Source organism: Sebastes fasciatus, chromosome 11 (genome assembly GCF_043250625.1).
Source record: "Sebastes fasciatus isolate fSebFas1 chromosome 11, fSebFas1.pri, whole genome shotgun sequence".
NCBI classification, from domain to species: Eukaryota; Metazoa; Chordata; class Actinopteri; order Perciformes; family Sebastidae; genus Sebastes; species Sebastes fasciatus.
In genome coordinates this window covers 19,036,647-19,053,559 of record NC_133805.1, presented here as the reverse complement: position 1 = coordinate 19,053,559, position 16,913 = coordinate 19,036,647, and the positions used below count along the sequence as shown (strand labels likewise).

General features: G+C 39.7%; 2 protein-coding genes across 11 annotated transcripts in view; both read right to left on the bottom strand.

Annotated features, from left to right (window-relative positions):
- LOC141777257 (5'-AMP-activated protein kinase subunit gamma-2-like) overlaps window positions 1-2,983 on the bottom strand; it is a 28,097-nt gene extending 25,114 nt beyond the window's left edge. The window contains exons 1-2 of one of the 2 annotated variants that reach the window (XR_012595874.1): window positions 2,693-2,983; window positions 152-217 (exon numbers count right to left, since the gene is read on the bottom strand). Coding sequence is in view for 1 of the 2 variants with exons in the window: in XM_074651354.1 (XP_074507455.1) it covers window positions 152-217; window positions 2,693-2,776 (150 nt within the window). In the remaining variant the exon portion in view is untranslated. The remainder of the gene's footprint in view (window positions 1-151; window positions 218-2,692) is intronic. The other variant, XM_074651354.1, reaches the window with a different exon arrangement.
- A 1,739-nt stretch (window positions 2,984-4,722) lies between these two features.
- Window positions 4,723-16,913, bottom strand: part of kmt2cb (lysine (K)-specific methyltransferase 2Cb) — a 78,538-nt gene continuing 66,347 nt past the window's right edge. For 8 of the 9 annotated variants that reach the window (XM_074651344.1, XM_074651348.1, XM_074651349.1 and 5 more), the window contains 17 exons: window positions 16,676-16,855; window positions 15,540-15,704; window positions 15,292-15,421; window positions 14,212-14,359; window positions 13,893-14,077; window positions 13,621-13,757; window positions 12,416-12,701; window positions 12,037-12,176; window positions 11,368-11,478; window positions 10,145-11,261; window positions 9,910-10,046; window positions 8,846-8,988; window positions 8,549-8,723; window positions 8,315-8,431; window positions 8,147-8,220; window positions 7,521-7,629; window positions 4,723-6,593 (listed from right to left, as the gene is read on the bottom strand). In XM_074651344.1, the coding sequence (XP_074507445.1) occupies window positions 6,501-6,593; window positions 7,521-7,629; window positions 8,147-8,220; window positions 8,315-8,431; window positions 8,549-8,723; window positions 8,846-8,988; window positions 9,910-10,046; window positions 10,145-11,261; window positions 11,368-11,478; window positions 12,037-12,176; window positions 12,416-12,701; window positions 13,621-13,757; window positions 13,893-14,077; window positions 14,212-14,359; window positions 15,292-15,421; window positions 15,540-15,704; window positions 16,676-16,855 (3,447 nt within the window). In that variant the 3' untranslated portion in view covers window positions 4,723-6,500. The remainder of the gene's footprint in view (window positions 6,594-7,520; window positions 7,630-8,146; window positions 8,221-8,314; window positions 8,432-8,548; window positions 8,724-8,845; window positions 8,989-9,909; window positions 10,047-10,144; window positions 11,262-11,367; window positions 11,479-12,036; window positions 12,177-12,415; window positions 12,702-13,620; window positions 13,758-13,892; window positions 14,078-14,211; window positions 14,360-15,291; window positions 15,422-15,539; window positions 15,705-16,675; window positions 16,856-16,913) is intronic. The other variant, XM_074651345.1, reaches the window with a different exon arrangement.

Genomic DNA, 16,913 nt, shown 5'->3' with positions numbered 1-16,913 from the left:
CCCAAATCCACGTCTAAATGTGTTCAAAGCCAAACACACGATCCAAAGCGACAAGATAAATCATGTGCTGGAAAAAAAAAAGAAGCAACCTTGAGAAAACAAACAAGTAAATGAAAACACACACAAAAAATCAGGGAACATTTTTCTGTACCGTCTGAGCGCCACTTTTGGTTGAGCCACTCGTCTCCACTTGTGGGGAAGTAAACGCACCAAAGTCCTGCACATAAAAGAGAGTGTCAAGGATAAAAGATAACTTCCAGGAAACAACAAAATGACAAGTCATAACATGAATGCCTTCTCAGCCACAACATTCTGCTTTAGCCGGTTTTACAAAACGGACATCGTTGGGCGAAAGTGAAAATGTTTAACATGCCACTCAACTAGAAGTAAAACGTGTTTCGTCAGCGCGGATACCTTTGCAAGCAAATACGACACATAACCTTCCCCATACCATGGGCTGAGCTTCACATTCCACTCTAGAGCACTTACGCAGAAAGGCAGTTTAATTACTTACAGTAATTATGTGACAATGAAAACCTGTTTTGATGTATTTTAGGAAGCTGTATCAGTGTTTCCACCAGTTTGAGGTTCATGTGGTGGAGGAAAGCTCCAACATTGCACTGGGGCATTGGCTACAAAACCAGTGTTGTATTCATAAGCTTACTTCCTATTGGGGAAGTGTTTTTTTTTTTTTCCAATCTATGCAGCTGCACATGAATGCATCATGAAACCTCAACATTCAGCTGCATTTACGTCACTTTCCAGCAAAACTACTTAAATATTGAACAAAATCTCGAAAAGAAGACACAGATTGTGTCCAATCCATTTCCATTTAAGCTGGGAAAGCATGCAGGTGGCTCTGATGGATGACATCCAAACAACACATGCCTTTGAGCTACAGTAACATGGCTGTTATCCATGTTACAAGACACAACAAAATAGTTGTCACCAAAGTGTGCTCACAGTGTCCAGGAGATGTTTTAACCTTGAAAAACAGAAGGTTTGATTAAGTCTCCAGTAATATAATTTACTTCACAGGAAGTGAAAGCAAAGAAAAACAAAACCGTAGACATTAAACCTGCAATAGGGCAGAATATTTTTGGCAACTATTCCATAATAACCATTCAGCATATTGTAATTCAATATGGTATTTCCTCAACTGATCTCAACATGGCTGCCGGGTCACAAACTTTCTGATTTTACAGCTAAACAGTACACTACAAGATGTTTCTGAAAACATTTGAGGTGAGAAATAGGCATTACAGTAACAGAATATTGATTCATATTTGATCAGTGCTGCCTAGTTTGACCGGAGTTTGCGAGTGATTGACAGCTGCTCAGAGACGGCAAGGCTCCAGCTCGGCTCTGATTGGTTGTTTTCCTCCGGTCTGTGAAATCTTGCAGATGCCATTAGGAGCACCAGAGGACACAGAGGCACATGACTTTTTTTTTCAGATAACTTGTCTCATGCACTACTGTCTGGATATAGTGACTGTTTTATAAAAATAACTTATTTTTTTTAAAATCATATTTCCTCTAATTCTCCCCACTGCAGCTTTAAACTGTCCAGATTGATGAATAGAGGCTACTGTGAATCAGGCCGGCCCACTGAAATGAAGTTAAATAAACAAAGGCCCTCAGTATAAGTGACCATAATGGAACATGACTTGCTGGTTTTGGAGCATGTTAGTTCCTCTGACATGTTTCCTTTGCTTCATACTACTAGTTTTTCCTCACAATAACTTAAATGCATAGAGAAAATATTCTGTATCGTTAGTCACAGCCCTGTATTAACGTTCGTTGTTGTGCTACTGTTGGACATACTGATGAAAATAAATAAATAAAAATGTTTAAGGTGCAAACAGCCAACTGTTTCTAGCTAACATTAGGTCCACTTAACATGGTCTTAGAAAGTAAAATAAAAAAATAAATAAAGTTTTATTTATTTAAATTAATTCTTGAAATTATTTTTTTTTATTTATGAAAATGAATAAATAAATAAAAATGTTTAAGGTGCAAACAGCCAACTGTTTCTAGCTAACATTAGGTCCACCTAACATGGTCTTAGAAAATAAAATAAATAAAAATGTTATTTATTTAAATGTATTATTTAAATTATTTTTTTTATTTATGAAAATAAATAAATAAAATGTTTTAGGTGCAAACAGCCAACTGTTTCTAGCTAACATTAGGTCCACTTAAAATGGTCTTAGAAAATAAAATTGTATTTATTTAAATTAATTGTTTAAATTAATTTTTTTATTTATGAAAATAAATTAATTAATTAAAAAATGTTTAAGGTACACACAGCTAACTATTTATAGCTACTATTAGGTCGGTATTAGAAAATAAAATAAATAAAATAAATAAAATAAATAAAATAAATAAAATAAATAAAATAAATAAAATAAATAAAATGTTTAAGGTGCAAACAGCCAGCTGTTTCTAGCTAACATGAGGTCCATGGTCTTAAAAAATAAAATAAAAAAAATAAAATAAAATAAACATCATATATTTTGTGGCAGTTGAAAAGTCGTCAGCCGTTTATGCCTCATTAAACGGCTGTAACTTGTATCCGTTATTAGCTTTCTATCCGTCTCTGCTTTCATGAAAAGTTCAACAACAAGCCATGTTTTTTTTTTTTTTACAGTCACAGCAAGAAGCCACATTAGTTGCTACTCCACCGACTCACTGGCATGTTAATCCGCAGACTTCTCCTCTTCCTCGGCGTCTTCTTGGAGCTGTCCTCGCTGGACTCCATCACCGTGCTGCCCATCGTTTCATCAAAGGAGACAAAAAAGAAAACTAACTAACTAACTGCAGACCATCAAACACATCAACCTCCTTCACTTCAGCTGCCCTCTCTCTGCTCTGCTCTGCTCTCTGCTCACTACGACAACACTGAGAGGCGCTGCCTCATCACATCCACCAGGAAGTAGGCGAGGCAGAGCACAGTGCACGCGTCTTTAATGAGTACTGTTTACAGGTGTTGTGTCGCAGTCTGCACCCCAGACAAATGTGTGTCCCCTTCCGGGTCCTGCCGTGTTTACGGCTCGGTCTCACGCACGCTTGAGAGAAATGAAAAACAGCATCACTCCACCTGGTAAAACAACGCTTATTATAATTTTTTTTTTTTAAATCACAAAGTTCAATAACCTGCCTACAGATTCCTTAAAACGAGATTTTAATCACAAGCTAATATAATAATAATAATAATAATAATAATAATACATTTCAGAAACCCAAGGACGCTTATTATGTTCTATAAGGAAATAGGGATGGGCAAATTTCCACATGCTTACTTTCCTTTTTATCTTAAGCGCATTAACTTCCTCGCCCATAATTATTTCCTTGTAGGCTATAAGGTTGCAAAACAAGAAAAGGCAGAACTGGAGGACACACAGCCAAGAAAACACGTTTTTGAAAGGGGAAGCTAATTTCGACGCAACACCAGGCAGGCAGTGTGGACATGTAACAAGATGCTCCACCAACAGATGTCAGTACGACTCAGATTTTAAATGGTTTGATGGGACAAGAATGAAATGCGATGTCGACCCTGTAAACAAATTGGCTAAGAACATAATAATAATAATAATAATAATAAAAATTAAAATAATAATAATAATAATAATGATAATAGGACTCCTAAAATGTATGAAGGATAGAACCTGTCAAAACAAAAAAATAAATGAATAAATAAATACATGTAATTAACTGTAGCAACAATAATAAAATAAATAAGTGTAGCCATTAATTAAATGATAAAATGTGACATGAATTGACATTTCTGTTTTAATGTGCTTCTTTATTTATTTATCTTTGTATTAATTGCCTTGTTTATCCTGCCAAAATAACAAATAAATGAATAAATAAATAAATGTAATTAACTGTAGCAACAATATTAAAATAAATAAATGTAGCCATTCATTAATTGATAAAATGTGACATGAATTGATATTTCTGTTTTAATTCGCTTCTTTATCTATATATTTACCTTTGTATTTATTCCCTTGTTTATTTACTGTTCTATTTAATTTTTTATGCATTTATTTATTTTTTTATCAATTTTCTTAATGTATTTATTTTTGCAATTATTTTCTATTTATTGTTAAATGTATGTATTTACTTATTGTATATTCTGAACGATTTTCCTTTTGCATTTCACCCCTTATATATTTTCCCTACTAGTTCCAACTAGAAAATGTTTACATGCTTTAATGTAAAAAAACAAAACGCTTTACTTTTGCTCATACTGTTTGTGCTGCAGCACCTCTTTTCACCCTCTGTCTGAAACGCTCTGTTCCAGCTCCTGCCCACCCTCCCGAAAAGCCCAATCTGCCCCGATTGGTCAGCCAAACCAAACTCTACGGACTCCGCTCTAACTAGCTTTGTTTGAGGGCGTGTCCAAACTAGCCACTAGGCAGGTATTATGCAAATGTGTTACTTGGTGACATCACCACATTAAGGAACAAAAGGCAGGGCTTCAAGCGAGGCGTTTCAGGCAGTTCAGGAGCAGTGTTTCTGTGGGGGAAAGTAACTCCCTTTGGTGTGGACTTTGGGCTTTGTAACTTTGCAGACCTTTTACATGCACAAAAACTATACAACACACTAAAGGAAAGGGAAAAAGCACAAAAGCATAATAGGTCCTCTTTCTTATGGCTTCATTTCTTCATATTTAACAATTTAATATGTGTAATTACTGATATCACATACACAACTTGCTAACATGTAAAATAGTTTATTTTTGTAAATGTTTCTAAATTCAATTCCACAAACTCCAAACCTCATACTCTGTACACTTCAAAAGGCATTTTCAAAAAAAAAAGAAGAAAAAAAAAGAAAAAAAAAAAAATTCTGACTACACGACCAAGAAAATGTAGCACAAACACACTGGCAGGATGATGTAATATCATACAAGAGAAGAAAAATATCCAAGAAACAATTTTGTTACAACCATTCATTGAGAAAATATATACAATTGAGTCTTCGGAAAGTTAAAAAAATACATGCCATATACATTACAAGTTCTAAGACTGTCTCCAAAATTTTACAGTCGACTTGAAATTGTGCACGCAAAAACTCTTCCGTTTCTAAGCATGTGACTTGTGAAGTGTCAGTATAAGAAATATTTCTGATTAAGGAGAATGCCATTTCTGTCCATGAAAAGGTAGAACGACCTACGATTCCAAACAAGAGTTCCCCGTTACGATTCTTTCTGTCACACACTGGTTTCGTCTAACTCACAACATCATTAGATGTTTGAACCTTATTTTAAAAGCAATGTAAAAACAAAAACAGGTAAATACATGTCGGTGTACCTATTCGTGTTAAAAAGTTAAAAAGTCATTTTTGGGTTTCAAAACCTAATTCACAGTTCTTTAAAATCAAACCTGATTAACAGCAAACAGATCTCTTACTATTTGAAGAGTCTTTTTTTTTTTTTTTTTATTCTGTAACTGATAACTCGTTACGTTAGTCAACAAAAATATTTCTGTTTTTTTGAGTGGTCAAAGCATGTGTAAGTCACAAAACACTACGCTACAATACCTTACTTTTAATACAACAAAAATACTTTGTGAATTATTGTGGTTATATTACAAATTCTGTACAGAATAATCATAATATATACTCTCAAACTGAAATAACGTCCATCTTAAATAAATTTCAATGACAAACAGAACAAAAACAATTTTAAAAACACCCAAACATCAAGAAGGTTAAGGTAGTATTTGGTCGGTTATTCCTATAGTTTTCTTTATGTACATTTATACAAAAGTAACAGCATGTCTTCCTCAATCTTCAAAAACAATAGCAATCTAGCCTTCTTTAACTCAATCTCATCATTTTGAGAATAAAATTCATTCACTCAGTAATAAATACAAAACCTCTCGAATTCCACACAAATCACATGACAGAGACCTATGATAAAACTGACTCATGGAATCAAGTATTTTAAAAGTTTTCGTGTGTGTGTGTGTGTGTTTTTTTGTTTATTTTCTTTTTTTAGTGCAAGTTAATATTCCCTTCGCGGTATTCATTGCTGTACATTCCTCATTCAGTGATGTCTACATTTAGTCATACGGTATACATTAACAGTATGAAACAAAAGGGCCTGCCCTTAGTAAGCAATAAGGCCGCACCCTGCACAGTGCTTTCTCATTCGCTGGTGGATTCCGCACCCCATGTACACCGAACAAACGCACAGATACATACAGACAGACAGACGGGGGCATCTCATACAACAGAGCCCCTCACATATGGCACGAGTCACATCCTGCTACTGTGTTACATTTCCCTTCCTCCACCCATTTCTTTCCGCGATCTTGATGAACCGACCGATGCGTAAAAATTCATTCGTCTCTCCGAGGGTTCAGGCCTTCTGCTCATTCATAAAATGACTTTAATGTGAAGCCTTTTTTTCTCTCTGCGCAGAGATCACAGCATCCACACACTATATAGCAAGGAATGCATTTAGGTTTGATGTTTTTTTGTGTTTTTCCTCAGTTAATCCACTTCCTGCATTCAGGAGCTCCACAGTGGCAAGCAATCTTGCGCGCATCCTCCACAGCGTCAAACTGGTAGTCGAAACACAGCTGGAAAAAAAACAACAGGGAGGGAAACATCAGTATCTGCGCTTTGATGGTTCTAAACATTAACTTTACAGATATTCCTGTAGAGTGAAGTATGTTAGGAGTGTTTTTTACATCCTCTGATCGGCTCGGAAGTCCATCCTGGCCGCAACGATTTCAAATTGTAAATATTAAATATGTTCAATATTTACGATCGGATATCGTGTTGTGTGTGGGGAACCGCGAGGACAGCCGATGACGCAGTCACGTGGGAAAGAACAATAGCTAATTGGGAACCAAGCGGACTGCAGAAGGAAGGACAACAACCACTTTCATCCATTTTGTTTTTCTTCACGTTTGATCGCGATATATTTTGCGAGATTTCCGGTTTTGAGAGTTGGGACTCTCGTTGTTCATGAATGGAATCTGTGGTGTGCAGTTTTGGCCAAATCGTTGCTCTCCACACACTATGGGAACAAAACTGTTAAATTCATCATAACATATTGTTATGAGTGGGGTCTCTCACATTTTCAACATCAGTGTGGGCCAGCCTTAAGGCAACATCAGGCTCGACTTAAATATTCCTTTCTTAACTTTATAAAAACAAAATGTAACAAATAAATATATAAATACAAATTTACTGAATTGGTATTTATTATTAAAATAATAAATTGTGCACCAGCAACTTGGTAGAAAATCTTCAAAATTAACAGGAATTACAATTCAGGTACAAACCTTTTTAATGCAAATTGGTCAAAACTTAAACAGGAATTAAAATTCCAGTATATAATGTATATGGTATATAAACATATATTTGAATTGAATAGATCATCCCATTGTCACTGATACCTGATCCAGCTATTTGAGTCAGTATTGGCCCGATATCCGATCCGGTATCGGTGTATCCCTAGAAAGAAGTCTAATCAAAGAAAAGAACGTCTTTTTATTCACCTCCTCTCCTTTGTCAACTCTGCGATTGCAGCTGATGATGATTTTGTAACCCCTTTCAAATGTGACCACCTCAGCAACACAGTTCGGCCCGCAAGAGTGGTTGATATATCTGAAAAACCAAACAAAAATGACAAGAGATTTATTACATATCACACAACATACTGTACTACGCATGACTATAAAGTAAGTAGTTTATGTTCAATTTTACATTTTAAATTATTGTGAATAGCAAAAAAATTTGTATTCTTAACTTAAATCTAGTGTTTTGATATAGATCTGAATTTAGAAAAAAAATTAACTCAAAAATCCTGATCTTTTAAAAATGCAGTTTAAATGACTGTAACATGTTTATACAAATTCAAGTACGGCAAAAGCCACGTTTTTAAAATGACTTGCAAAACGCTTTCGATTTGTGGCTCCAGGAACGGCGCTGGGCTGTGAGGCGATACTGGCGTAGCAGAATGAATGGAGCACCATCTTCAAAAACAGTATTGTTTTTTTTTTTTAATATGCAAGAACAGCACTGTGCTACATTTTGGAGCTGCAGGACCATGAAAGATGTTATTTTAAGTTCTCCTTAAAATGTGTACAAAAATGCCACAATAACCAATGGAATCTCACAGTACCTTGCTAGCCCTCCAGTTCGAGAAGCGTCTACGACATGTTCGCTGTCGATGCGGAACATGAACACTGTTCGGTTCTGTCGAGGAGAGAGGAGAATTTACTTAATGTTTTGTTTTGGCAAAAGCAACTTTAGACAAAAGCTTTAAAAAGTAATAAAAACAGATGAATACCTGAGACTTATAGATCTTCTGCTTACTGATGGCGACCTCGTTTCGGAGGACGGTTCCATTGTACTCGATCACCATAGTTTGTTTTTCGATGTCTCTGGCAGCAAACAGCCCCAGGCCCTGTGAACGCATCACACAAGACGGTATTCATTCTGTCCGCAGGAAACTGAATCCAACAGCATCGATCTTACTCTGTCAAAGCCGAGAAACAAACCAAATATCTATTTTGACACTGACCTGGATGCGGGAGCGGCCCAGATAGACATTGGCTCTCCACTCGCTCTTCATCCAGCGGTACTGCGAAGACCTGGGGTGCACTACTGGAGGCTTGCTATGGGGGGCGCCACCTTCTCCTTGGGCCACATTCTGGTTAGACCTGGCACTGCTGCTGGATATAGCCTGCGGATGTGGCCTTTTATGTTGACAGGAGGAGGAAATGAAGATAACAAAAACAGTAAAAACAATCAACGTTAAATAATGCGCGAGCTTGGAGACAACATACAGAAAATGAATGTCAGCTTTGCTGTAAGTTACCTTATCACCAGCGAGATGGAGGGAGAGCTGGTTCGTGGCTGGGCGCGAGCGCTGCCAGCTGGATTGAATATGAGAGGCAACTCCACATGAGGGTTGCGTCCGTAACGGAATGAGTACCTGACACAAGCCTCCACTCCAGGGAGCTGGAATAAATGAGTTAAAAAAAGGGTTATATCCTGCAGCCTCTGCAGAATATGATCTATGCATTTGTTTAAATTCCATATTATTTAATAGGGCTGGGATGGTACGCCTTTCTCTCGATTCGATACTGTCACGATACTTGGGTGTCGATTCAATATATAATGTGATTTTAAAGTATTGCGATTCTACAATAATTGCAACTTTTTTAACACTAAACCATGGGAAAAAGTTGAATCATACACTTCTAGGGACTTTTACTTTGGAAAATCTCGAAATTAATACTGTAAAAATGTTTGATTTTCAGCATGTATGTAGTCAGAGATGTCCTGAAGTCACATATATCAGCCATTGTCATTATTTAATTTTTTTCCAGCAACCAAAAATTTTAAGAATAAAGACATTTCCCTCACAAATTATTGGTATTTTATTTTTAATTGATAAGGGACATGTAACATGTTTTATAGTTGTGGTGAATATAATCCAATTAATCTTTTCATATATGTATTTTGTAAATACAGTACCCTTTGTTAACACCTAATTTTGTATACTTCCGTTAACTTTGCCAAGTCTGTCGTTACCTCTCCCCGTCAGCTCTGTTCTCTTTATACATCAGCTCAATCAGGCGAAATGTGAGGGCGCAGGTCGGATTCCCCTCCGCCGTTTTCTGCTTTCTCGCTTCGGCTTTGTTTTGTTTTTTTAAACAGATATGACGCCACGTTACTCAGACTACAACAATAAAAGCAGTAACTTACTTCTACCTCTGCATAGACTCAAATGAATCACTTATAGCGATTCAGGCATTAAAAAAATCTATTTCAAAATCAAAAAAAAAACAAAAACAAAACGCGATACATAGATGAATCGTTTTTTTCCCCCACCCCTAGTATTTAACCTGAGTAAAACCACAAAAAGCAGCAACAAACCGATTCAGAGATCTTGGTGACTGCAGGGACTGTGAGTCCAAACAAGTCCTCTCCTTTCAGGTAAACAGGGAAGAGCTTCAGAGTGCCGGCTTCATTTCTTTTCTCAGCAACAGGACCAAGAACCTTATCCCACACTCCTAATCATAGCGAGAGAAGCACACATGATGGTTAAATAATTAGAAAAGGCTGAAATGCAAGACGATAACATTTCTGTAAAGAATACGTAATGACAAACCTTTAGCAGAGGAGTCAGTCAGGACCAGGTCTTTGTATCCCTGTTCGATGACTCTGATGGAAAACTCGGGCAGCTCCTCTCTGTCCTCAACAGAACAGACGTAACGGCAACGGCGGTTGCCATGGCGCATGCTCCAGTAAATGCGGCAAGCCTCGTAGCCGACTGGAAAGATGGCTGTTGGGGAATGGAAGGCTGCCATTTGTAGAGGAGTTAGCTGGCCCATTGCGTGCGACACCAGGCTGCCGACTCGAAAGGTGTAGCCTAACTCGGGCTGCCGCACAGCGGTGGCAATCTGACGCACTTCGTCTCTTTGGACGTAGACGCGTCGGAAGACCGCGAAGCAACGCAGCTCGTGATCCAGTGCTTGTCCCGCTGTTCCCCGGGGCCTATGGGCATGACATAGCATGGTTTTGTCCTTGAAGAAGGTGCACTGAGCTTGCAGAGCGCAGGTGAAATGGTAGACGTTGGTGCAGCGTAGGCGGTTGCAGCCGCTGGTGGCTCCGGTCTGCTGGCAGTAGGCGCAGCGTACCGTTTGGCCACGACGTAGCGCGAGCTCTACGTTGATGAGGGCGCCGGCCTGCGTCTCATACACCTCAGTCGACCACAGGGCGCAGTTTAGGTGAACCCATACGTCAAGATCTAGATTAAGAAGCCTAGCAGGGCCGTCGGTGATCCCATCTCCAAACTGGTGGCAGAAACAGCACCGCCGATGGTCCCGGAGTAAGGCAGGAGGGCGCAGCGAGGCCCCGAGTTTCTTCAGGAGCTCATCGATCTTATCTTCATCTGGGAGTTGGGAATTCCCTCTCGGCATTACCACCTGGACAGTCCACTTCCTCCAGCGGAGTCCTTTCTGTCTCTTTCCCTGGTGCCAGCCGTCATGGGACCGCGGCCGCGCCTTCAGCTTCACCGTCACTTTGATGGCATCCGACTTGATCTCCATCTTGGGCGTCTCGCCCGCCATGGGGAAGGGGATGGGAGGAGTAGAGGGGGGAGACTGCTTGGGCTGAAGCTGGGCCAGGCAATGAACATCCAGCGATGACATGTTGTTACTGTACTGGTGCAGGATTTTAGAAAGGCTCTCGGTTTGCTCGGAGACAGGGAGAAGGGACATCGATTCCTGAAAAAGATGACACAAGAGCCATGATGTCCAGCCAAAAACAACAACAATAATCATATTAACTGCATGTTATTTAGATCCACTTTGGTGTTACAGTGGTACAGACCTTAGTCTCTGTGGTTGATCTGGATTGCAGCGGTGGCGAGGAACAGTAGAGAAGGAAGCAGCTGTGACTACAGAAGACCAGGTCTTCAGATTTCAAACGGCCTCCAGATTCCTAATGAGAGAAGTTTGAGTTTTAACAGGCTGAATAAGGAATGAGTTGAATCAAAGCCTGACCAAATTGAACTGCTTAAACTCAACTGATGTTAAAGGAAGTTATGAAATAAACATCAAAAACATACAATATTTAAATAACCAAAATACTCCAGACTGAAGTCATGGGGTCTGCCGTTTAACCCACTAATTAATCTGAAATGGATTCCAGCAGGCAGGATTTACATAATGAGAGGATATATGCAGTAGTACTGTGATGGTGCTGTGTGTGTGTGTGTGTGTGTATAGATGTGTACGGCCCCTCAGGCTGAAAGTAGATAATATATCCTCTCAAATAGTCCAGGCATCCAGTCATAAGTCATCAATGAGTATTCTCATTGGGAAATCAATAATAAATTGATCAATAATTGTTTTGAAGATGACTTTTTATGAACTGTGTATTTAAAGCATGTTGTAACTTTATCAGTCTCAAAATCCCACTTCATCTCAAAGGGGGCTTGCCTATTTAATACACCACCCTGTTGCCATTCAGAGTATTTAAGCTTAATTCATTTGGTACCTTCATGTGTGCGGGGAGATCTTTGATGGATTTCTGCACTCCATTTCCCAGAACCACCACCTTACAGTGGCAGCACCACTGAGGTTTACATCCAGGGCTGGCAGGGGTCTTCTGGTCAGGCCCTCGAGCTAGAGATGCTCCTGAAGAACAGAAAACGTGTTTTTAAAAATGATATCCATTTCAAAATGCACTCTCTGATAGTAAACCTACAGTGGTACGATGCTTGACTTTTGGATTAACAGATAAATATTTGCTCAGAAAATATAACTGCCTTTTAAAAGAAAATAGGACTAGATAATTGCTGCTTTGTGCTTTTTCACAGGAAGTCATTATGTTTCGCTTGAATCAGACGTGACTTTCTTTAGTTTGATTCGCTCACCTGGGCTGTTGGGATGGAAACGGAAATGATGTGCCTGCTGTTGTTGCATCATGGCCTGTGCTCCACCGGACCTCATCATCTGTCCCGGCCGGCCGTGAATCCCTCCGTTGTCTCCTTGTCCGTGGAAGAGCATTTGGGGCCGAGGTTCCATGCCATGATGGGGGCCCATCCGTGGACCACCGAGTATAGACAGGGGCCCCCTGTCTGGGGTGCTGCTGACCTCGTAGCTACTGGGGATCTTCACACACAGGAGGTCTGAAATGGCTGCCACTACACCAGTGATGTTCTGAGAAAGAAAATGTATAGTTGATTATCATCAAAAATGTCATATTGAAAAGCCTGACAAGTAGGACAGCCCTAAGTGAATATTACAGCTGGGATGATATGCTTATCCCCGATTCGATACAAGGTTGTCGATTTGATACGTATTGCAATTCTACAAGTTTTGCGATTCGATATTACGATTTATTGAGATTTTGTTTTACTTTATTAACACCAGACCATGAGAAAAAGTTGAATCAAACACTTCTATGGACTTATACTTTGGAAAATCTCTAAATTGATATGGTAAAAATGTTTGACTTTCAGCATATAAGTAGTCAGAGATGTCCTGAAGTCAAATATCAGTCATTTCCAGGAATTATTAACAATTTTTTTTCCAACAAAGACATTTCCCTCACAATTTAGTGGTATTTTCTTTTTAATTTATAAGAAACACAGGTACCATGTTTTATATTTCTGGTGTATATAATACAATTCAACTTGTTTCCATATATGTATTTTGTATATACAGTTCCCTTTGTTAACACCTTATTCTGAAAGCTGGACGTAGTCACATGTGTATACTTCGCTAATTTTGCCAAGTCTGTGCTGTAACTTCCTTCTACCGCCGCAGAGACTCAAATTAAGTAATTATATCAATTATGGCATTGAAAAAAATTACAAAATTGATTTTTCCAAATGTGGTGCATGTATGTAAGAATTAAGATATGAATAGCTATAAACCAACCTGCATGCAAAAAGCATGTTTAAATTAAATTTTTACAATACAAATGGGTAATTTTGTAAACTTAGATTCTGATTAATGAAGAACAAACTATGATTAAGTTTGCTAGAATTTCTGACTCAAACTGCCCATATTAAAAATAATTCAAATCTATCTGTGAAACCACAGTATGTGAAACCACAGTATTACGTATTCCTACCTCCGCTGCAGCTGGTCTCAGAGTGATAGCTACAGACACCAGCCCTTGTTTGGATTCATTAGACATGGAGCCAAAGGGGGGGCCGAAGAACATCGCAGAAGGCTCCGTTTTGATGTCCTGCAGTTTGATTTCTGACCCTGGAGAATGAAAAAAGAGGGAATTCATAAAGTTGGCCAACACACTGTTAAGGTATGCTGGAGTTGGGTGTTTTATATTGCATCCAATTAATTATGATTGGAGTCACAGGAATACATGTTTTTGTGTGTGTTTACCTTTCCCATCAGGTGCAGGAAGCATGGGGAAGACAGGAGACAGACAGGGGGACGGTGGCTCTTCCTTCACCAGAGACAGGTCTGGGTAGCGGCTGATCTCCATGCCAACCACGCTCTCAGGTGATGAGGATGGAACAAAACTGTCAGGTGTGTCCCTGTCCTTGCAAGGCTCCTGTCCTCTGTTGCTGTTATCATTTTACAGGGAGAAACAAAAAAATAACTACACAAGTAATCAACACAAACCATTTGTTATGACAGCCGTTAATGTTGCAGTAGTACTCCAAAAGACAGAAAGAATAACCGTTGTTTATCCGTTTACCTGAGCTCCTCCTGGTTGTTGTGAGGAGGTGTGGGGAGGGAGGCTGGAACATCCACAGTTTTGGGCCCCTGCGCAATGGCCCGGGCTAGTAGGTCTTCCTCAGTCCTAAATGGGACATGTAGCGGCTTTGGGACAAGGCCTTTGGACACTGTGAAAGAGGAGAACAATGTTAATACGAATGTACACACTAGGGTTGCCTGTAATGATGGAAATAGCCCTTGTTTCAACATTATGATATGATGAAATGTGTCATTAAAGACATTCTATGCAGGAATTGTTGCTTACTGTTCGTAAACACCCCCCACCCCCCGGCTCAACAACACCAGAAGTGCATGTCCCCTGACCGCGGATGCCAGAACACAACCTAGTGTACACCCTGCAGCATCACATACAACCCTCAAAAGTGAAAGCCAACCCCAAGCTTTGTCCGCTTGACGTTTCGCCATGCTATATTTGTGTTTTTTTCGCCCCTGTGTTCGCCATTTTCGTAGCTTCCCCTTGAATGCGTGGGAGCTACACACCCACTGCCCAAAGGCTGACGCCCAGAAATGTCCCAAAACACAGTAAAATAAGAAGAAAACTAGAATTCCCGCCTCGCGGCTGTATGCCTTCGCCAACCAGTGAAGTTGCAATATATATCCATGTCTGTCCAAAATGTCATCACTTCATCATTTTATCCTGTTAGACATTTGTGTGAAATTGGCATAATTAGCATATGAATTCTTGAGTTATGGCCGAAAACATGTTTTGTGACCACCAAAATCTAATCAGTTCATCCTTGTTTGTGCCAAATTTGAAGAAATTCCTTCAAGGCGTTCCTGAGATATCACGTTCATGAGAATGGTACGGACAACCCAAAAACATACTGGCTCTGGCCACGGCTGTCGCCGGTGTGGAGACGTAATAGGCAGAGGGCAGGGTCTCTGCAGATACAGACATCGCCACACACTTCTAGTGGGTCATAGGATTAGGATTAGACAGTGAAGATTGAGAGGGATTACTCTTGTATGAGTCCATACATTGTTTTTGGGGAAAATCCTGCATTGTATACCTTTACGGCACATCCTCCTGAATGCTTACCCATGGCAGCAGCTTTGCTGGCCAGCTCTTCTGTCGTGGCAAATCCATTGATCATTTTCTGTCGGTTCACAGGTGGTGGCGTGGGAGGAAGAGACGCCGGTGGTGTTGGCGGATTGCTCAGGTTACTCTGCTGTAGGAATCAGAACCAGTGCAGTGTCAGCACATAACGCTGCAGACACACTTCACACACACACACACACATCACACTGTTTACCCAGTGCCACCTTGGTAAGGTAAGCAGATCTCACCTTGTAGGCCAGTTGGGAGTAATAGTCAGAGACTCCATCGAGTGAAGCGCTGCCAAAGGTGCCAGACAGGAGGTTCTCTCCGTTGAGCTGGCCGCTGCCGTAGGGAGCGAAATGGGCGAAGTTGACCCCAATCAGTGGCTCCATGAGGGGAAGCAGGGAGAGCTGCTGTGTCAGAGGAAGGGGTAGGAGTGAAATCAGAACAAGTACAATGGATACTGCAGCACAAAACACCAAACAAAATGAGACAATGTATACATATAAAAAAATACTAAAAACAAACCTAACATAACATACATTATATTTATGATCGACCTAGCACAACCAGCATCATTAATCAAGGATAGATGGATGGATGTTTTTTTTATATCAAGAAATCCTTCCACCACCATCAAGGCAATTCTTAAGCCAATTCAAGCATTAGCATTAGTCATGTGTTTGCTATGTAAGGTTATGTCACCATTAGATAGTTCTTTTACTTCCTGTAAAATGCCCAGAAAAAGTAACCTCGGCTATGAACTGGCATCTCTGAGAATGTGGCCTTGAGTTAAGATTGAATATTGGAAAAATAATAAGTATCCTTAAAGTCTAATCTCTGGTCCAGTTATCAAACCCGCTGCAGACCACAGAACAAGCCAGGTAAATGGGGGCAGAATCAAACTGTTAACTGTCATATATAGAGGCTTTTCCAGCTCGAAGCCATGCAGTCATAGTCATAATTTCCCTTTTAGACAAATTTGTGTTGTACTTGTGAGAAACTACATTTCTAATGAGTGAGTCTGCTTCATCACGTTTAAATCAATGAGCCTCAATCAATGAGGGGACTTGCTTTATAATCAGGAATCTCCTTCCACTTTCCTGAATAATAACAGCTTCTAATACCTGTGTGTGCAACTGTCATCCAACAAGTACTTAATTATAGTAATATGCTTATGATATGTGAAATTAGTGTCTGTGCGCTCAGTGGAGACTTTTTTTCCCCTCTTCTGGCAGTAATTAATACTGTAAAATTCTGAATAAAGCATTCAGGTTTCAAGCTATAATCTTTCTACCATCCTTTGTTCCCAAAGCTGTGCAGCGGTGCGGCTCCAACCTATTTTATAGAGAGCAGGTAATAAAGGTGGTAAAATCTATCTTACCTGTTTGATTTGGGTCATTACGGCGTCAGGGCCAGAGTGCATTAGCTGCCTCTCATCCCCTTCCTTCTTCCTCTTCTTGTAGCGAGACGCAGGTTTCTCCCCTCCTTTCGGAGCCCTCTTGTTCCTCCCTTTCTTCTTCTCCACGGGTCCAGGGAAGTCTGGGGGGCCATCCGAGTACGCCTGGAGATGAGAAAAACATGATGTTGCATAAAAAGGCACGAATACACTTAAAATAACT